This window comes from Gossypium raimondii, chromosome 13 (genome assembly GCF_025698545.1).
Source record: "Gossypium raimondii isolate GPD5lz chromosome 13, ASM2569854v1, whole genome shotgun sequence".
Taxonomy (NCBI): Eukaryota; Viridiplantae; Streptophyta; class Magnoliopsida; order Malvales; family Malvaceae; genus Gossypium; species Gossypium raimondii.
In genome coordinates, this window is record NC_068577.1 from 49,289,169 (window position 1) to 49,311,527 (window position 22,359).

The 22,359-nt window shown below is 32.2% G+C and overlaps 2 protein-coding genes across 3 annotated transcripts; both read right to left on the minus strand.

The window, feature by feature from the left end:
• Positions 1-1,358: 1,358 nt before the first annotated feature.
• On the minus strand, positions 1,359-5,157 carry LOC105783169 (heat stress transcription factor A-1b). 2 transcript variants are annotated; one of them, XM_012608452.2, is made up of 3 exons: positions 4,505-5,157; positions 2,561-2,618; positions 1,359-2,461 (listed from the first exon to the last, which is right to left on the minus strand). In XM_012608452.2, exons 1-3 carry the CDS (start codon positions 4,751-4,753, stop codon positions 1,569-1,571), a joined length of 1,200 nt encoding a protein of 399 aa, XP_012463906.1. In that variant the 5' UTR covers positions 4,754-5,157; the 3' UTR covers positions 1,359-1,568. The 2 variants fall into 2 exon arrangements, with proteins under 2 accessions (XP_012463906.1, XP_012463905.1); XM_012608451.2 differs by having other exon boundaries at positions 1,359-2,618; positions 4,505-5,156.
• An 8,257-nt stretch (positions 5,158-13,414) lies between these two features.
• LOC105783057 (protein TORMOZ EMBRYO DEFECTIVE) lies at positions 13,415-22,042 on the minus strand. Its single transcript, XM_012608239.2, has 15 exons — positions 21,898-22,042; positions 21,181-21,497; positions 20,244-20,426; positions 19,978-20,127; positions 19,096-19,313; positions 18,569-18,857; positions 18,113-18,247; positions 17,869-17,987; positions 16,788-16,944; positions 16,379-16,625; positions 16,218-16,294; positions 15,937-16,056; positions 14,914-15,044; positions 14,669-14,843; positions 13,415-14,095 (listed from the first exon to the last, which is right to left on the minus strand). The coding sequence occupies exons 2-15, from the start codon at positions 21,475-21,477 to the stop codon at positions 13,742-13,744; spliced, it is 2,652 nt and encodes an 883-aa protein (XP_012463693.1). The 5' UTR covers positions 21,478-21,497; positions 21,898-22,042; the 3' UTR covers positions 13,415-13,741.
• Between the last annotated feature and the right edge of the window lie 317 nt (positions 22,043-22,359).

Genomic DNA, 22,359 nt, shown 5'->3' on the forward strand with positions numbered 1-22,359 from the left:
AAATGTTATAAAATTTTGTTTTTTTTTCGGCCATGGTTTACTTTACTGCAATGTTCAGATTAAAGTGTTGCTACTTTTTTTATCGATTTTCTTTGTTTAATTTTGGAGTTTTAAATTATTTTCTGCATGGGTAAATTGGGTAAAACAAAATGAAATATATTTCGGAATCGCCGAATAACCCATTCAGAGATGGGCGTGCGTAATGGTGATTACGGGACTTTGCCGCTTAGTCCCGGAATGGCCATTCGGTTGAATGGTCATTCAGCCAACCAAACACCTGCTTCACAATAACAATGTGAATACACTCGGAATGACTTAGTCATTCAGGTGAACCAAACATGTTGTTAATATCATACAATACTTAGCAAACAAATTTCAATTTTTCAATGTCCAAACTACTATATTGTACTTAAAAAATTAGAGATAAAAATTTTAAAATAAAATAATATTTATCAATAAAAATGAGAGGATCTTGTAATTATCGTCTTATTTGTGAATGATCAAGAACATTTTATTCAACATGAAAATATCCCAAATAATTTGTTATTCTCATTATCCAGTTATTGGTGTGATGTCATGTATTTATTAGGATTTAATTGTTTAAATGACCTCTTTATAATTTTTATAATTTATTTGAATTTTTATATTCTTTATAAGTTATTATGATTTTTATAAGTTATTATAAAGTTCTAAACTTATTAGAATTTAATAAAATTTTATAATTTTTTTATAAGTTCTATAATTCAATAATTTTATAGAAATTTTAATATTTTTAATATTTTTATGAGATAATATAATATTAAATTATAAATTGTCACCATCTAATTACTAACTGATCCATCAATTAATTTTAACAATTAACATAATTAAAGACGAAAAGCATTGACACAAAAACTTAATTGATTTTTTTAGTAACAGCAAGGCTAAATTGGCGTGAATTTCATGCAATGACTCAATTGATTTTTTTTTTTCATTTTTCCTGAAGGTACTTTTGTATCTATGCATTATATTTTGTCAAACAAAGTTTTAATAATTGCTAAACAAGAAAAAACTAACTATTAATTGAAATAATAGATACTAGTCATTTGGAGTTAGAATTTGAGGCTTATTAATTAAAGGAAAATGACTCAAATAATGTATGTTTAGTTCATATTATTATTATTTTTTTGTAAAAATTACTATTATTATCATTGCAATATAACCTGACAGCCTAAAAGTTTTTTTTTCTTTTTTTGTCAAGGACAGCCTAAAAGATTCTAAACATGAAGCCACCTTGTTTATTTTTAGAGCAAATGATGTGTTAAAACAAATATCATTACCTTGCCCATCCACTAATTCAGAATATACTCATCGCAACATGATACCAATACAAAATTTGAATATAATATTAAGCCTTCTAAAACCATAGGCAGTAACAAGTTTTACCTCATAAAAGCAAGAAAAACAAACATGTATTTGTGTATACAACTTGTAGGACATCACCCCTTCCTGCTAATGTGATGTAAAGAAGGCCTATTTGTCAGCAAAGATGATTCATCCCATCCACTCTCCTCCCTTAAAACTGCATCCTATCCACCGTATGCACCATTTTCGAGGGAACTCGAGTTTATCTCATCTGTGTCCCCAGTGAGTGGACTTCCTGTAAGAAAATGTTCCCAAAAAGTGTCGTTAATTGCTGGAAGTTTAGGGCTTCCATCAAGCATGATCTCCATATCTTGACCTGCACAAGACTCGTCAGCTTCTGTGGGCATTGTAGCATTCGATACGACTGACATTGGATCAAGATATTCGGCATTCCTGCTCTCAGGCCCAACAATATTATCAGGTACAAATCCTAGCATTTGAGGAACGCTACCGAAAATTGCATCTTTCAGTGATTTATGCACACTTGTCTCAGTTGTTAATTGAGCAGCAGCTGTTGACAGACTAGAGTCGGGAACCCCTGATTCTGCTTGCAGATATGACTGCCAAGAAGCTGGTGAGACTTCTGAAAGAATCACTTCCGCAATCTCGCTGGAGGAGCTACTGCTGTGTAATGCACTGGAAGGAGGAGCGCCATGTTCCCTCCTCGGTGATGTGTTCACCTCCATCATCTGGTGCTCATTGAGTAAAGGCTGGAACTTTACAGTCTGACCATTTGGAGATACGGCACCATTTTCACCAGTTAAATTTTCTTCATCCTGCCTATGGAGTCTCCTCTTCTTGTTTGCTCCAGTCAGTTGCCTGTTGCATTCATTTTGCTGCTGTAAAAGCTGGTTTAAGAAACCTGGAGTTTGCATGACCTTAGCAAGAAAAGACATCATTTGCTGCTGTCTCTGCTCCATCATCTGTACACGCTGGCCATAAGCTTGCAACTGGTTGTCCGTGGCTTGCTGCTGCTGCCTCACCCTAACAAGTTCCTGCATGAGAACATTCTTGTCTCTCTTAAGCCCTTCAACCTCCTCTTGAAGCCCAAACTTCCCTACATCAACGCAAGCTCCAATGGATGAGTTCTGTTGCTGATTACAATGGACATTAGCAGGCTTCCGCCTGCTGATAGCTTTCAAGGCATGTTTCTGACCTCTTAGGAATCCCTCATTAGCAAATTCCCAACGATCAGGGTCAACTTTCTTAAAACCCTATAGGAAAAAAATTAGGATAATCAAAGACATGAGTTATCGTGTTCACTTGCTAAACCGAATATAGCAAGTCCGCAATGCATAAAGCAGGATTGAAGTTTTATATCTAAGTGAATCACATATCATGCGCTCAGTCGAACCCCAATGCCTGACCATAATCGATTAGTAATTACAAGCACATACTTAAACCTGCAGATGACAAACACAATTGCAATTTGATGAGTTCTTCAGCTCAAGAAAAAGAAAATATGTCAGAAAAGTTAAATATCTAACATTCACCCTCTCAATGAATAATTCCAAATTACAACCCATGACAGCAGCTTACAAATAACACTCTCTCCATCATACTTTGGTTCACTTGTTAGTTGAGAAACATCTTAAGACATGAAACGAACTTTAAAAAGAAAAGGAATGAAGAAAAAGCTAATATGAATCAAGATTTGATTTGTCAGTATAGCTAGTCCGTCGGATTTTGTATCTTACTAGGAAGACCCTCAAAAGAAAATGTTAGCTTATGATGCAATTCCTCTAGACTCATTTCTTAAGTAAACAAGTATAGTTAAGGTCAAACAAGGCAAAAACAAAGAAGAAACAAATCAACTACAGAAAATATCATGGAATGCAAGATAAGTCTCCAGACTTCATAGCATTTTATATGAAAAAAGAAAGTCAGTGAGGGTTTGGAACCTTTAGCCTTTAGGAACATGAGATTAATACAAATAACAAGCACGAACAATATCACTAGACATTTCAGGCTTCAACTATTGACATGGATAGAAGAATGTATAAGAAACTTTTAACTAATTCAAATCCAACATATAAGACTAGTAGGAAAGAAAGGTGATTTATAAATTAGCATCATCTAATATGATAGCAAAATCTGTCAAAATATATAAATAGGTGTATATATATGGATTCATGTTTGATGGAAATTAAGTATAAATGTGTCTGTATACCAAAGCTAGTAACTACTACAGGATTCCTATTGAAAAAAGAGAACTTAAGACACTAGAACTCATCAGCATTCCACCATGGCAGTTCAATTTAGAAATTCCATGTGCATCAGTCACAATTCACAACCAACTAAAACAATGTTATATTTAGTTTAATTAACCAAATTTGCATCTTACGAATAAAATGGAGCCTAGAAGGGAGGAAGGGAAGATAGGGAGAAATAGAAATCAGTTCTTTCAGCTAGCCTTACTTCAAATTTTCCAAATTTAGCCTAATAGACGGCCAAATAAATGGAGTTTTACCAGCTCCTGGAACCCTTTTGGCCAAACTTAGGAAACATTAGGTTACAGCCCCATACCATATACCCGAAAATTCAGTTTTTACATATTATGTTTCATATCTATTCTTCCACATTTATGTTCAAGGGAAAATGATTTCAACCAATCACCCTCATGCCATTGAGAATCCTATAAAATATGAGGAACTCCAACAGCCAAGAGCTACTCGATTATCAAAGTTCAGAAAGAAGTAAAAATTGCAGTGGCAAATCCCTACTCCTAGATTTCAACAAATTAATATGACCATTCAATCAAACTCATATTCCATTTAATTAATCTTACACCATAAATTCATTATCCAACAACCATATCGGTTCTGAAAACTCTCCTTCCACTCCATCACTGACTCAAAACTATTCAAAGGTGACTTCAGTCTCGCCTAATTTTTTTAAGGCAATATAAGTAAGACCAAATTTCCATACAACCCAAACTTTCCCAATAGTATATACAATAATATCTTATTGGTGTAATGTTCGAATCCAAATAAACCTAAAGCAGAGGTCTCATTAGCCTCCATAAGTATAAAAAATTGGAACTTGCAACATTAAAAAAGAAAAGAAAAGTGAACGAATATAAAATCAAAGAAATACCCACATAAGTATTAAGTTGTCTGACAAAACTGGAGAAGTTATTGTGCTTAAAATACATGGGCAAAAGGTCCCTCGCAAACTCGGGCACTTTCCAGACAACGAAGCTGTTGTTATCACTACTCCACGATACGACCGAATCGGTGGACGGATCGTCCACCACGTCGAAGGTTTTGCTCAAAAAAGGCGTCACCGTGTTGCCGTTGGCTGCGGTGTCCGCACACGCGGCTGGTACCGAACCATGAAGAGTCTCCATTAGGGTTTTAATAATGAAAAAAGAGAGAAGGAGAAAGAGGGTATTGGAAAAAACTGGTCACAGGATCAGATAGGGAGGGGAGTTGCCATGGGGGTAGCTTAGATTGTGTAAACACAAAGGAAGAAGAAGAGAAGGTAAAAGTAGGTGAGGAAATGGGGGAGAGAAGAAGAGAGTAAAGGGGAAGGAAAGGATTTTAGGTGCCTTTGATTTGATTGTTTGGATGGTGACGAAAATGAAAACCAAAGAGAGGATGAGGGATGGAGACGGTGCAAATTTATATCAGGAGAACAAGGTGAGGACAGGTCGATTTCTATAATTAATACTATAGGTTATATCAAACAACAAATTCTTCATTTTTGTTAACAAAATTTCTAAAAAATAAATTTCGAGCTGTTTCACTATCACCCGCTTTTCTCCTCTCTCAAGTCTCATCACTTCTTTCTTTTCTTTTTTTTTCTTATTTATTATATATTTTACAGATTTATTTTTTTAAGTACAATTGTTGTTTTTACAATTTGTGATAGATAAATAACAGTGTTTGTTACTCGCTAAAAATCTATCGGCCCAATAGTTTTTTTAAAAAGTGGGAGGCTCTTTTTCAACTTTTTAATTTGTTTTTCTTTTGATAGTATTTCATCATAATAAATAATTTTACGTGTCGATTTAGATCTGTGTTATCTTAAATTTTATATATTTTTTTTATTTTTTTCATTGTTTAATAAGTGTTCAGTTTTAGAAGTTTTTGTCTGCTCTTATAGCACGTTTTTTAGTCTTGTTTATGAATATAATCTTAGTTTTATAAGTGATTTTAAGGATGATTTTGTTGTCGTCTTCTTTAATTTGGTGAATGCTTGATTCTTTTGTTGATTTTTGCTCGTTGTTTTGGACCATCACATTAAGTGTTTACAATATCTCCAGATATATCGTGCTTGAGTTGTGATAAAGTTAATTGTCAACGTGTCATAATTTTCTATTGATGTTGAGACTAAAGTTTTTGTTGTGTTGAAGGAGCTTGTCCTTCCTCATCTACGACAAGTGTCTATTATTTTTTCTCTGAATTGTATGGTTTCATTTATTGAATGAATTAATGAATTTACATTTTAAAATTTTTTTATTTATTTGTATTTTTAAAACTAGTGTGATTAATAGAATAATAAAATAGTGACACGTGTACCTCAAACTAACATATAGAAATCAATTCTTATCATGCGGATGAAAATTTTAATAAAATGACCAATTATTTTTTAATCCAATATGCAAAAATTAATTCACCTATTTATTTTATACAATGCTTAGAATTATCCATAGCATTTCTCTAATTCTTAAGTAAGAGAGCATTCAAACTCACATGCTCTTATCTTGACAATAATACAAATATCAACTAAATTAAGACATAATCGACTAATTCACCCATTTTTATTAAAAGGGCAAAATACATTTCAATTTTAATAAAATTACCCGAATTTAATCTAATTATACATAACGATGTTGTAAATTTCAATAAATCACTATGTCCCATCAATTGTTTTTGGGTTAACTTTGTGGGTAATTATCCCCACACTTGTATGTTTTCATGTAAATCATCCTTATGGATTATGTTAAAATATGGGGTTTTTTACACAAATAATATAAAAAAAATTTAAAAAATACTAAAATAATACAACCATTTTATTATGTACCAAAATGGTACAAACAGTAAAAACACAGTCGAGGGTTCGCCACAGTGACACCTTTGCCAAAGGTACCAGGATGTGAGGCGGCACAAAGGTGCCAACGCCATGACGACACTGTGCCATGTTTTCCCGCACCTCCCCAATTTCACTTTCACTTCAGCTGCACGAAGGAGAAGAAAGAAAAGGAAAGGAGAAGAAAAAGGACAAGAAGAAGAAGGAGGAGGAGGAGAAGGAAAGGGCGGTGCCGGAAAAAAGAAAAAAAAAGAGAGAAAGAGAATAGAGAAAGGAGAAAGAAAGAGAAGAAAAAAATAGAAAAAATAAGATATTTTTTAAAAAAATAATTGATTATCTTGTTATTATTTTTTGTATGTTTTTATTGTTTTTGTTGTTAGTTTAGTTATTATTGTTAGTTATTAGGATTAATAAAAACTCTAATTATTATTTTAGTTAGTATTATTATTGTTAGTTTTAGGGTTTAGTTTTTAATAATTATTATTACTTAGTATTATTGTTAGTGAAAAACTAATATTATTATGGTTAGTTATTAGGATTAGTAAAACCCTAATTATTATTTTAGTTAGTATGATTGTTAGTTTTACATTATATTATTGTTAGTTATTATTTTAGTAAAACCCTAATTATTATAGTTAGTTAGTATTATCTTTAGTAAAAACTATTATTAATATTATTATTATTATTATTATTATTATTATTGTGTTAGTTATTAGGATTAGTGGTTAAATGTCGTTCATGTACAAAATGATAACTGAAATAGTATGACCTTATGAATGAAAAAAATTGCATATTGAAACATTAATTTTTTTATTTAAGTAATTTATTTACTGTTCGAAATTATTTTTTGAAATTTTGTTTATTTTTTAGCAGATTGAATATTGAAGATGGATGATAAGTTTTTCGTATGCGTTTTCGAAGGAATCATCTTGACAACAACTGTTGGATGTATATTTGAATGTCGGCAACAAATAGCAATGAGATTTTATAGAAATGTCTCGTTGGATGATATGAATGGAAGGATTAATGCAAAAATTGTTAGACGTTGTGGGAGAAGGATATCAAAAATTTTCTACAAGTTTCCAGTTTCGACAAATCCGATCAAATTCACCGAAATGGAACTTGTAGACGACGAAGACGTGGAGACAATGATCACTCTTTATTGTGGGAATGGGAGTGACAAAAATGCACCGATTCACTTATTTGCTGAGTTAGCCGGTATGGAGCAAAATAAAGATGTCAATGCATATGGTGAAGAACATGGAGCTCAAGAACCGTGCATGGTGGCTCCAATATCGTACGTTGATAGTGAATCGACTATAGGTGGGATCGGTATCGATCTCAATATTACACCCGATATTGATGTGGTTGGTGATGATGGATATGATGGTAGCGATCATTGTGATCAAGAGATTGATAGTGACATTGATCCCGATGTGGACGATGTACCTGATGATATTGACGATGAAGATGTGAATAATGATGGAAACATTTACGTGTCTTCGGTCGGGAACTAGATGCGACGTATTGTGATACCCAATAATCCTGGGCCACACATGTCGCTCATAGACCCCGACGCAGCGCATGTAGCTGAGTTCCCGGAGTACACAATAATTGGTGCGTTAGTGCACCACATATGAGAATGAACGTAGGCAGACGAATGTATAATAGCTGCAATTTTCAATCTACGATATGGCATCCATATAAACTGCATGATTAATAACATGGTTATAATTTAACACGGTGTGAGTAAGATATAGAAAGTAACATGTCACGAATATTAGAATAGCTTACCCCTTCCCCGGCATGTTGTTTGATCATCAAACGATATATCAGGACAGTGTACGACCTCCAGATACCCGAATAAATACTCTATCTACGAAAACAAATTTCAAGTCAATATAGTATCATTACAATAGTATCATAAAGAAATTGTCAATTAATGACAAGTTATATTTTATCACCTGTTAACTAGTGGATATACATATGGTTGGTGACTAACTGATGCCAAGAATGGCATCCAATAAAGTGCCCTGGACTGCAACAATGTAAGGCATCCTCCCATGTCTAAGACAGCAGGCTTTGTCGCCCGACAAAGTTCCCGATACAATACTGCCAGAACTGCGGAGCCCTAGCTATACGAGTGAACATTACTCAAATCAGCTAATAGAGGTAAGTGCATGATATGAACCTTGTTGTTGTTTGAATTGGGCATCAATACTCCCCCTATAATATGCATGATGTACACTCGAGCAGCACACATTAACTCTCCTTCAGTGGCATTAGCTGATAAGTGTCCAAATTTACCTTTCAGCCATGTAAATTTCAAGCCCGAAAATTTTGACTCATCATCGTCAGGCAAGTCTCCTAGTAGGCTATAACATAGTGCAGCCGGCTCAGCAAATGCACTTACTCCTGTTACGGGACTCCCGTCGATTGGGAGCCCAAGCTGTAGTGCAACATCCTCTAAGTCACTGTGCACTCCCCACACGGAAAATAAAAAGTGTGGGTCTACGGGCGTCACCGCTCCACTAGTGCAGATATTAAATTGTATCGCAAGTCGAACGTCCTGATCAATGTTGCTGACTCGAATCTAGCTTGCTCCAAGTAGGGCATCAATCGTTCATCCGGGGGATATCCTATACCATTCACATGGCCCCTTAATACGCGGTACGAGCCCTAATAGTGTTAAATTACAGAAAATAAATATTAGGATAACATGATTTATTTATATATATTACATATATCCTTTTTTAATAGAACCTGTGATTAACAAATAATAATATATTATCATATTATTAGCCACATCGGATATGTGAGGATTGTCGTTAATCAATCGAGCCATTGCGATGCCTGCAACTTCAAAACAAATTTCTGTTTTTAATTTCAATGTATTTTTCTGATTTTCTGATTTTTCTTATTTTCGGATTTTATTACTTTCAAAAAATATACTATTTTTGTATTTTATTATTTTATATTATTTTGAAATGTATTATTTTAGTGTGTGTTTTATATAAATTTAGTAAAACCCTTATTTTGGCTATTTATTCAGTATTTTTCTTATTTTGAATTTTATTACTTTCAAAAATATACTATTTTCGTATTTTATTATTTTGTATTATTTTAGTACATAAAGTTTGAAATGTATTATTTTAGTGTGTTTTTTATATAAATTTAGTAAAAACCCTTATTTTGGCCATTTGTTCGTATTTTTCTTATTTTCGGATTTTATTACTTTCAAAAATATACAATTTTCTTATTTTTTATTTTATATTATTTTAGTACATAATATTTGAAATGTATTATTTTAGTGTATTTTTATATAAATTTAGTAAAAAACCCTTATTTTGGCCCTTTGTTCAGTATTTTTCTTTTTTGATTTTATTACTTTCAGTAAATATACTATTTTCATTTTTATTTCTTTTCGTATTTTATTTTTCATAAACATATTTTTTGGTATTTTATTTTAATACTATTTTGTAAAAAATCTCATTACAACATGCTTAATAAATTTCATAAAAATATATCTAATCAATATAAAACACACTTAACAAATAAATAAAATAAAATAATAAAACATAGAATGTACATAACATAAATAATAAAATAATAAGACATAGTATGTACATAACATAAATAATAAAACATAGAATGTACATAACATAAAAATTAAAATTAAATTATGAATGAATGAAAATATAGATAAATATAAACATACCTTAATATCTCTTTTAATCAAATAATACCTTGCAAAAAATAAATTTAAAATTAAATCTCAATTAAATCAAAACCAATCACATTATAATAATAACAACAAAAATAAACAAATTTCCTTTATACCATTACTTACTCTATTTAAAAAAAAATTACCTTCCTTTATTTTTTTCCTTTCTTTTTCCTTCCCTCCCTCTTCTTTTTCTCCTTCTCTTTTTCTTTTTCCTTTTTCTTCCTTCTGCGCCTCCTTCCCCTTCTTCTTCTTCTCTTCTTCTTCTTCTTCTTCTCCTTTCCTTTTCTTTCTTCTCCTTCGTGCAGCTGAAGTGAATTGGGGGCCATTATAAGGCTGGGGTGCCGCCTGTGGCAGTGGCACCTTTGGTGCCACCTATGGCAGACCCTCAACCAGGTTTTTTTTTTCCGTTTGTACCATTTTTGTACATAATAAAATGGTTGTATTATTTTAATTTTTTTGTATTATTTATGTAAAAAAACCCTAAAATATGTTTTAAGTACTTTTATTCTTTCTGCATTTAAATTTGAATTTTTTTTAAGGAATTTAATTTCTTTCGAATTTAAGAATACAATTACAATTGTTAAAATAGTTTTAAAATTTTATTAAATTTAGGTTTGTTGTAATGATCTTTTTATTATATGACTATCAAGTGATTTTTTTATTTTAAAATGTTATATTAGTGAATTTAATAAAAAATTAACGGTGTTAAGAATTACACTTAAACTTTAAAATCGAAAAAGTAAAAAGATTAAATTCACGAAAAGGACTAAATTCTAAACATATAAAAATATAATGACTTGAAATATATTTTAACCAAAGCATGTAATCAATTTTAGCGAAAAGAATGGAGTTAAAGAATTGGCTAAATTTACAAAACAATGAACTACAAATTAAATTTACAAGTTAGTAAAGAAATGATCAAACTATAAAATTTTAATAAATATTAAATAAATTAAAGATTTTATCATACTTGTGGAGATTACGTATTTAGAATAAAGAGGTATATTTAAAAATATCATTATATAAATAATGAAAGATATGGTTTAAAACTAATTAATAATAATACATGAAATATGTACAATAGTAAAATATAAAAAAATAGATTAAATTGTGATAAAACAAATTTTAAACATATAAATATATCGGTTTAAGAATACTAAATAAATACAATTGTTTATCATGGTGTTATCATTAATCTTATGTTGGTGTCGAGTTAACTTGTGATACCAACTCAATCAACAATATTAATTTTTTTCGTATATCAAGGTGTCCTCCAGTCTGCATTTTACCGCAATGAAAATTAAAATACCCTAGAATAATATAACTTATTTTAAATACAAAAGATATTTTCGTAATTTCGTAACCAAGTTGATACTTAATTGACTCATGACATCAATCTAGTAACGGATTTAAATAATAGTATAGATATAAAATTGATGGAGGTAATAAAATTTAAATGTATAAAAATATTAAAATAAAATATTAGTTGAGTGCTAAATTTAATATTTTATTAATACAATTAGTATGGGTTCAAATATCATCATATGTATATTTTATTGATTTTTAAATAGCAAGATTAAAATACCATCAAATAATATTTTATATTTTAAATATAAAAACATTCAGTAATTTCCTTAATTGAGTTGATGCAGATTAATTTGTGATATCAACTCAATTTAAATTTTAAATAATAGTATAAATAAAACAATTGGTCTAATATTCTTTTCTTTTTTTTTTTTTTAGGTATAGATAAGAAATATAGAGAAAAATTATCAAACATTTGTTTTAAAGTATATAGTCTTTTTTATATTTTTATTTACATTATTCACATTTTATAGTTTAAAAATAGAAAATAATTTTGAAAAATTAGTTACCAAGTGTGATATTGCATTTTGTTCTCTCTACTCAAAGAAATGAATAAATTATTCTCTATATATTAGATCAAAAACAAATTGATCCTTTATGTTAAAATTTTATCTATTTTATTGTTAAAAATGGTATAACCGACCAAATAACCAAACAATGACATGTGACATGCTATATATACCTCATGTTAATGTACATGAACCAATTTTTAATTATAGAGATGAATGATATTTTCAATAGAATGATTAATTTACTCTATATCTAACGTATAGGAATTAATTTATTTATTTTAAAATAAAAAATAAAATACAATCTAATTCTTAATACAAAAATCTTAATAAAAAAAATTAATAATCATTTCAAGTGGTTATGTTACCTTTTATTCTTAAAAACTAAATAACTAACTTCTAGCTTCAAACTAAGAGTGGGTTTAGATGGGCGATTGGGCGCGGTGCAGTGCATTTAGCTTACTTTTTGTCTCACGTTACAATATTACTACAGTATCTAATCTCACCGCCACCGCTGTTTTTACACTAAGCACATATAAACGTACCGCCCATCCAAACTCACCCTAAGTTTTCAAGCTAAATGCAAAAGATAAAGCTTTTAAAAATCAAGTTTTGATGTTGTAAAACTACAAAACTCACCTCATTTACACAACCATATTATTTGCAAACATCTTTTTTTCCACACTCTACTATTATATATTTTTAAAATCTTATATCTAATATCTTTCAATTTATAGATTATTTTAATTTCTAAGAATATTCAAATTAACTTTTACAAAAATTTATATTATTTATTTAAAATAATTAAAATTTATATTTAATATATCAAAATATTAATAAATTTAAATATTTTAACTTTTCATAGTGTTAAAACACTTAAATTAGCATTTTATTTCTTTTTCAAATATTTTTCATAATTTTATATTTAATGTATTAAAAATTTGATAAATTACAATAACATAACAAAGCTTGAACAACAAACGCGACTAATACAATTCAAATCCAATACATGGGATAATAAAACCCTTAATTATCAGACCATCACATGGGTTCGTATTAAAATTTATATTTAATATATCAAAGGCAATGACTTTTGCGCAATTTTAATTTTTTTTCATAATTTTCTAAAAGAGAAGTCATCAGTTAACATATCAATCAAAACCCTCTATTTTAATTTAGGCTTAGTTTACATTAATAATGTTAAAGAGATTCTTGAAAGTTGCATATTGGAGTCAACTTAAACGCATAATTTCCTTCTCAAGTGAGTGTAGTTAATTAGGGTTTAAAACCATCTATTCCGATCCCTATATTTTCGAATTCTTTTTATCATTAAACAAATAAAGGCATACTAATATTGATTATGAAATCAATAATGGAACCACAAACAGTACGCCATTGACATTACTTGGGGTATGAGTCAACACTACAACTAAAAGAGTTGGGAGAAAAAATCATATATTCTATAGTAGAGAAGGGATTAGAAATGTAGACGTATCTATAGACTAATCTCAGGTTAAATAACAAACAAACTGCAATCCTTTGTAACCCCCTGAACTGTTTACTTTTCAGGGATGCTTCAAAATTGTTCTTCAATGGGGTTGGAAGATACATTTCCTTCTGAAACAAAACTGTACTGTAAACTTCTCAAGAGATCAGCCAACATGCATTCAAATCAGGAAAAAGAACACTATCTTACATCCCGTCATGCCTGCAATGGCACAGCTGCAGTATTTGCATGAGTTGAGCTGTCCTTGACTTTCTTATGTGAGCGTGAATGGCCTCCAGATTTGTGAGATTTCCTCTTTTTCCCAGAGGCCTTTGGTTTCTGCTCTTCGGAAACTTGCTTTTGATCTTCTTCCGCATTATCTTCCATATTTTTCTCGGAATGTAATAAAGATTTGGTCTTCAAATCATCCTGAGTCGTGGGTTCAATAACGGACATTCGAAGAAGAGTGTAGTCCAACAGAAATGTGCTTCTTATAAGCCTGTCTATCCTGCTGAAATGTCTCTGAGAATATGGGATAAGACCTTCAAGCAGTTCACTAATGCCTTTTATCTGCAACATAGTTTATTCAAGCAAAAATTCAGCGGGTAAAAAGCTAAAATATCAAACAAAATGAACGCCTAACCTTCAATAACCAAGCAGAAAACCTAAAACAATGGTTTAGGTTTTTGCTATTACTTCTTTAAAGAATGTTTTGATACTAGGAGAAAAAAGCGCATTTAGATGCAGAAATAAAAATTTTGAAAGAGATTGAACGCTAATATTCAACTTCCATAATAAACAACAAACCAGTAAATATGAACTTCATTTGAAACTATTTTAGTAAACTATTATTATGAACATCAATAGACCGTTTGATCTTTAGTAAAATATGATTCAACCATTCATTTGTTTTCCGTTTAACAATTTTCATAGAAAAAAAAATGTCAAAGAAACAATGACCAAATGGAAACCTAAACCATTTTTAAATTTGTATTAAGCTATATGATAATGGTTTTTACTTAATCTTTTGCTTCAAAGTTAGGGATGGGACTGGTAAAATATAATGGGTTATCCAAAGCCACATGCATCTTCCCTGCAGCCAAATGAGGCTATTAACATCAAGTGAATATTACAATAGAATACCTCGATAATCTCTGTCGGAGGAAGAATGTTGAAAGCTCGGAAAAGAACAGATTGGGCAACATGACACAGCTTTGGCTTTGTGTTCCATTCTCGTATATACTCAAAAAGTAGAAGAAATTCTTCTTTGCCAAGGGCATGAAGGGCTTTGTCTATATGGTCACCAGCTTCTCTCTTCCTATATCACGTTCTGCTATGAGAAAATGTTCAGCTTACTCAGAAAACTGATATGACTAGGCAATACTAACCTGCAAAGCTCAGAAAACAGCTCAAAAAGTTTACGAGGCCTCCTAAGCTCCAAAGCAATTTGTATTGCCTTTGTGTACTCAGCATCTAACAGTGCATTTTCTAATTCTTGCCCTCTCAAAACCCCTTCTTCCTGTGTCAGAATGGAAAAACATATTTAAAACTTTTTGTGCAACTAATACATAAACAACAAGATGTAATGAAGGAATAGAGGCCCTCATCATATCAGCCAAAATTGATAAACAATGCTAGGATCCTACGAAAAGCTAACTTTCACAAAAGGTCTTATTCCAAGCTCCAAGTACTTTCACAAAGCCCGAGGAGTTACTCAAAAGTGGGAAGGAAAATAGAAAAATCAGTATTCAGGCTTGAACAAGGTCATGTATCCAAGATAAAGTAAATTTTATCCGTTTCATTTCATAGTCTGGTTAAAACAAGTTGAGGAAAGAACAGTAATTAGGAGGCCCTAGAAATGTTTTAACTCTTATTTCCTTCTAATCCGCAGCTTGAGTTTCTCTTAAGAAAGGGTTAAATCACTTTTTAGGGCCTGAACTTGGCAACTTTTCCCACGTTGGGACCTGAACTTTTTTTTTGATCCAGGTTAGGCCCTGAACTTGGCAATTGTTGCTTCATTAGGGCTTGAACTTTTTTTTATCCAAGTTAGTCCTTGAAAACCCTAGAGTTCAATCCCCCATGAAAGAACAATTGCCAAGTTCAAGGCCTCACTTAAACTGAAAAAAAGTTTAGTCCCAATGTGAGAAAAGTTGCCAAATTCAGACCCCAAATAGTAATTTAACCCCTTAAGAAAACATATCAGTCTTACAGAAAACCTTTACTTTTTTATTTGTAACAGCATATTCCAGGTATCTTACAAAAATTCAAGAATCAACATTGAAACATATTTGCAACAAGTAACTCAGTCACTTAGCATATCCCAGGGCCTAGTATTAAATTTGTCCCATTCTATATTCCAATATGCTTCAAGGGGAAATAATATCTAGGTACAAAAAGTATAGTGGGCACACCTCTTTACGAAAAGCTTCCTCTTTCTCAGCAGCAGTTGAATCATGCCACAGATTGATCACTGCATCACTGCCACCTGTTGCTAACATTTCTGTCTTTTTCCCAACCGCCAATGCCCAAACCTGCACACCAAATTTTATCATAAAAAGAATTAATACCACACAGCACAATAAGTCCTTAAAAATCTATTAATGGTATACCATCGTATTTCCCACAGAATCCTGCCAAATCTATGAAAAGAAAGTAACCCAAACGTTAAAAGAATTAAAGAATAACTCAACACCTTGTCCTCGTGCTGATCATAGGTAGAGATGCATTCATTTGTTTTGATTGTCCACAGCTTGACCAACCCATCAGCACCTGAATGATGAATTACATGCTAAATGTCACCAAAACATTAAAATGGAAGAAAATCCTAATGAGTGTAGAGAAAGAAGTTATTACCACATGATACAAACTGGGTCCCACGCGTAAGAAATGATGCTCTTAATACACTTGATGTATGCCCTTCAAACGTTTTCAGGCATGAACCATCAGCTATAGCCCATATCTTTACAGTCTTGTCACCTGATGCTGTTATTACACATTGATCAACAGGTGAAAACTCTACGCACCAGATCCCTCGTTTATGCCCTGTAAACTTAACCACAAGTACCAGTTCTGGAAGCCTCCAAACACAAGCAGTGCGATCCTAACGGCCAGAAAAACACATTTAACCTTTTAAAATTATCTTTGGAATCATAAAAGCATGTGTCCAATACAATATATGTAGTTTCAGCATCCTCTATAAAATGAATAAATCAACAATACCATAACAAAATAGGACGTTGATTAAGATGTATTGCCTACTAACCTGCGAACCACTACACACTAAACTGTCATTTGGTGCAACAGCCAGAGAATTTATATCTTTATCATGTGCTGCTACAACTGCCTTTGCTTTTAAACTAATAGGCTCTTCAATATCATCAGGGAGTCCATCAAAGTTCCAAACCTTAATCGTACGATCACTGAAGAAGATGGTATACATGTAAGAATATAATATCATTATCACCCAAAAAGGAAAGAGAATAAAATCAGTAAAGCTGAAATCTTAGCAACAATTTACAACCATAAATTCTTATATCAGGAAAAGTACTGAATTGAGGCACTCCAGAATATAAAGATATAACATAAGCAAAAAATAAATATGTCATAGAAGCACTCCAGAATTTATCTCCATTCATTATCTAGAAATGTTTTTCTTTATGTTTCCTATTTTACTTTAGTTAAGGGTACTAACTATGTTTTATTTTTTCTTTGGTATATGACTAGCAGGTGCTCTTTTAAATGAGTTTGAATGGCAAGGAATAGAGGGGGCTTATTTGCATCTAACAGTTATGATTAAAAGCTTCTATACTTATGTTTTCCTTTTATTGTTTCTACTTCCACACAGCATAAGGTTACATGCATAAAACATAAAAGATAGAAGACAAAACAAGTATTTTTTAAAGCGCCAAATTTAAAACAATCAATCCACAATTCTAACCAAATATGACCCCATCATGTAGCATAACTTACAAAAATACAAGGTCCAAGATGCATTGTGAACTTATTTTCTTTATTTTCATCTAAAATACTCCAGCCGCTAAGTTAAAACAAGATCTAATGTCATGCTACCAAGCATAAATGGCAGACAGTTTTGAAGGCGTAATGCACTGTGTATCATAAGTCAAGTCAACTACAATCCAAAACCTAATTTCATTTGTCAAGTCAAGGAACAAAAAGCACTGTCAGATCACATAAGAGAAGGTTAAATCTTAGCACTTCACCCCCACCACAAATATAGAATGAAAATAATCAGCAACTAAGCATCATGTTATTTGACAAACTCATATGTGGTAAAAGTAAATTGCATCTCCAAATAGACAAGGCTTCCCATGATAAGTGCTCACCTACTGCCACTGACAAAAAAATCTCGGCACTTCTTGGAAAAAGCAACAGCTCCAACCGCTCCCATGTGACCTATGCCAAGTCCTATGCAACACCTTCTTTCTGATTCCCACAACCTTACCTATAAAAAGAAAATGTAGATGAAGAAAAATAAGTCAAATCTCATTAGCAATGTCAGAACCACTAACATAGGCAATACTTAGCGGCAAGCTTATATGCACAAGTCAGAAAGCAGAAAAAACGTACACTATTGTCCTTACTCCCAGTTAGAATAAGTCTTCTTCCATTACTTGATATAGATGTATCAAGGCATAGAATAGTATCAGTATGACCAGCCAATACATAGGAACATGACATGGAGGAAAGGTCATACACTCGAACCTGCATATGAGTAAATTAGTACAAATTAGACATTTACACTTTCATCCGCATAAATTCGTAGACATCAAGTGTCTGTAAAGTTATATAGGCACACAGCAAACCCTTGAAGGAGAAACACATTAACAAAATCAATCCCGATAAGAAATTCCAACAGAGATCAATCAAATATTACTAGGTACAGAAGAAGGAAAAGGGCCAACAAGGAGCCCAATTAAATCCAAATTTGAAATCAAGCCAACAATTGAATCATTAAACATCGAGATAACTAATTCCCGTGTAGCACTATGTCAAAATGCACCACCAGCAAGCTTACTACAGCACCTGTTCAAGATTTGTAGCAACAGCTAGATATTGTTCCTCTTCATCAAGAAACTTCATATCCACAATTTCATCATTGAAACCCACAAGTCTTTTGGTCAATTTTAAAGACCACTTTTCTTCTAGATGCTCCGCTGGAGAATAAAAGAGAAACTGCTGATCAGCTGTCACACAAAGCAATCCCTGATCCAAGGGCAGCGTAACAGCACTAGTGAAACCCCTTGTTGAATCTTCATCCTCAGCTGAGCTAACAGTAACATCTGAGGACTTTTGCTCATACAAGCAAACTGCACTGTCAAAGTAAATGATAAAAATAAGATTTATTTAGTATATATAAATGCAAAGACAAGTATCTTCATAGGGTATACCAAAAGAATCACAAATGAAAATAAATAAATTTATTTTGCACATGTTAAAGTGAAGACAGGTATCCACAGCAAGATGACCAAAAACAATCAAATGGATATCTATTTCATCAAACTAGAATTTCATTTTTAAAAGGAAGTACAATAATAATTCCATTTTATTACCCTTCAGAGGTCCAGATGCGTACAATTCCACGTTCACCAGCTGTGATAAAATAAATTTCAGTTGATCTGCTTTTCTTCTTTCCACTTTGCTGGAGGAATGCACCCAGAGACGAGGCAAACTGACTCCCAGAATAAACTATACACACAGCTTCAAGCACCTCATAAGTAGGTATTGTACTCTTGCATCTATAGTCATGAAGGTCCCATAAATTTACAACCTGAGATGATAAAGAAAAGCTTTCTGGTTGAAAATTTGCTAATGCAGTTGAATTGCTACAAATGATTGGTCAACTTTCTTCAGTTTAGAAGAAAAAAGCGGCATACACTCCAGTCAAACGTAGCATAAAGCAAAGCACCCAAGAACTTAGGCAAATGTAAACACAAATTCCTAGATGTACAAAGCATTAGCAAGATACTCCAAAACATTATAGTAAAAACTAGTGAGACATCAGACCGAAGAAGAAACTTTATAAGGTTAAAAGAAACAATTGAAGGGATAAAAATATAGAAGAATAAAAAAATATAATAGTAAAGAATTTAGGGAAATGTAAACACAAATCCCTAGAAGTACAAAGCATTAGGAAAATACTCCAAACTATTATAGTAAAGACTAGAGAGACATCAGACTGAAGAAGAAACTTGACAAGGTTAAAAGAAACTATTGAAGGGATAAAAATATAGAAGAATCAAAAACCACGAGTTAAAATAATCTAAAAGGTTCGCAAAAAGCATTAAAGTTGTCAAAAATCTTCATGGCATTTACAGGAAATTCTCACTGTTTAGTAGTGTTACTATATGCATACTTTGACACAAAATCACAACTACAAAAAGATTGATTAAGAACATTTATTTTTAAATCTGTATAAGGAACTTTGCCCCTACCTTATCTCTTCCTGCACTTAGCAATGTCCATCCATCTTCTGACACTGCCATAGAAGAAACTGCTGAGAAATGTTTTTCTAGCACTGCAACACACTTCTTTGCTAGAAGATCCCAGACTCGTACAGTAGTGTCATCGCTTCCAGAGAAAAGCTACATGAACAAGGAAAAAGGCTCAGACAGATTACATTTAAAAGCATAAAGCAATTGCTAGCACAAGGGTTAAAAAGAAAAAAAAGGCAGTCTAAATAGACTGAGGTACTACTTACAAGGCTTTTATTTACGTCAGGATGAAACATAATACTAGTCACAACACCTTTATGACCTTTAAAGTAATGAGTGCAGAAACCACCATCAACATCCCAAACAAGAACTTTCCTATCAGCTCCTGAAGTTGCAAGCAGTCCACCAGAGCCATGGCAAGCCATACCCATTACTGGACCATCATGCCCCTACTCAAAGATAAATATTAAAATAAAAATAAGGCCAAAAGCTCTGCCAAGTTTGTAAACATGACAACAATAACTATAAATTAATACTAATATAAAACTTATGTCATACATTTAACAACCACTTTGTGTTTCCCCCTCAATGTGAAATCAGTGATTTGGATCATAAAATGTCATTGTACCTAATTAAAGATGTCCTAAGCTAGGTAAAAATTGAGATCCATTCTGATGTGACACTCTTCTTCACTTGAAAAAAAAAAAGTTTCAAGGTATTCAAGTAAAAAGAAATGTATACATTCCAATGCACATGCTTAGCGTATCTTTTAAGAACAATTAATTGAAATTGATGTTGGTTACAAGACCCGCTAACTTGAACTTGGTAAGTCATTATAACAGTTAGCGCTTCATTATAATATGACTCAAAAATATGAACTTTATAAGTCATGAGATTTTAAAGAAATCATTATACTAATTAATGCTTCATTCCATTGTTACTTTTGCTACTGACTTTTTCTGTGCAGTTTAATTGAACTAATTTAAAATAACTCATTTCTACTTACCTCATTTAAGCAAAACCATGCTAAACTTTCGTTCCTAGCAAAATTATAATGGTACATTTTTAATTCTTCAAAGAAATAATTTGCTTTAACACCAAATCCCACCTTTTGGCTTCATAGTTGTAGAGCCAAAGAACAAGTTTAAATTCTTCATAACATTATTTAGGAAAACAAAAGCAAACAAATAAATAAAGGCTGACCTTCCAAGAGCGCAGGCATTTGAAAGCATCCAAGTCCCAGACCTTAATTTGCCTGCTATGTCCAGCAGAGAATAACAACTTATCATTGGGACTTAAAGCCAATGCCGTGATGGTACCGGACTCAGCCTCGATGGTAAATTTCGTGGAGGCATTTGATGAATCCACAATCTTTATGGATTCACTGCACGCACAAGCAATGAAAGACCCATCTGATGAGACCACAAATGGGCCGCCACTATAAAACTGTTGCAGCGACTGAGAGCAGCGATAGTTCTTTTTTAATGTTGCTGACGCCATTTTTTCTCTTCTCTACTTTTCTGAAAGGTGAGAAAAGGGATTTAATGATTTCTTTTAGCAGAGTTTCAAATAGCAGTGGCGTATCAGTGCCACAGCCGCTATTTCGTGGCAGCAGCACCTTCTGCCACCGCAAAGAAACCACAATAGCGGTTTCACATCAATAGCAGAGGATAGTGACCGCAAATAGCAGTGTAACAGAAAACAGCAGCGACAACGGTACGCTATTTCCTTAAAACCGATAGCTTCAAAAAAAAAAAAAACCCTTCTTCTCAACAAAGTAAAGGGATAGAGTATAGATGAGACAAAGTAGCAAGCAGTAGGATTGAAAACATAAAATCAAATATAGCAAAGTAATGCAAATAACTCAAAATCCCATGACTCATGCACAATATTAACTTAAGTTTAGGGTTTCAAAATTACCTTATTTGGTTTCCTGGCCAGTCGGCAACTTGAAGCCAAGAGAAGGCTTGGGTCAGGGACCGGAAGAGAGGGAGAGGCTTTTTTTGGCGGCGGGTATGTGAGAAAGAAGGGAGTTTGGAGAGGGTCGAGAATGGTTAAAACGAAATTTTAGAAAACCTTTCTAATCTATGATTGGATTAATTGCATCAGAACTCCTTATATTACTGCTTAAATTCTAAATTATCTTCAAACTTCAAAATATTTTAATTAAATCATCTGAATGTCATATTGTATCAATCAAGCCCTTTTGGTACGAGTTTATGTACTTACAACTCGAATAATATTTGGAGTTCGGATATAATGGGTTAGACAAATACCTTCTTAAATTTTAATGACATTATCTATTCAAACTAATAGAATAACTTACTTCATACAATATTTATATTTTAAAACTCAATTAAAACTATTTTAAATTTAGTCATC

Coding starts and splice junctions, on each gene's coding strand:
- LOC105783169 (XM_012608451.2), bottom strand. CDS start 4,753: ATGGAGACTCTTCATGGTTCGGTACCAGCCGCGTGTGCGGACACCGCA. Junction 2,619..4,504: donor TCAGACAACTTAATACTTAT/GTGGGTATTTCT, acceptor TTTTTCCTATAG/GGTTTTAAGAAAGTTGACCC.
- LOC105783057 (XM_012608239.2), bottom strand. CDS start 21,477: ATGGCGTCAGCAACATTAAAAAAGAACTATCGCTGCTCTCAGTCGCTG. Junction 18,248..18,568: donor TTGCTACAAATCTTGAACAG/GTGCTGTAGTAA, acceptor ACTCATATGCAG/GTTCGAGTGTATGACCTTTC. Junction 16,626..16,787: donor TAGTGTGTAGTGGTTCGCAG/GTTAGTAGGCAA, acceptor TCTGGCCGTTAG/GATCGCACTGCTTGTGTTTG.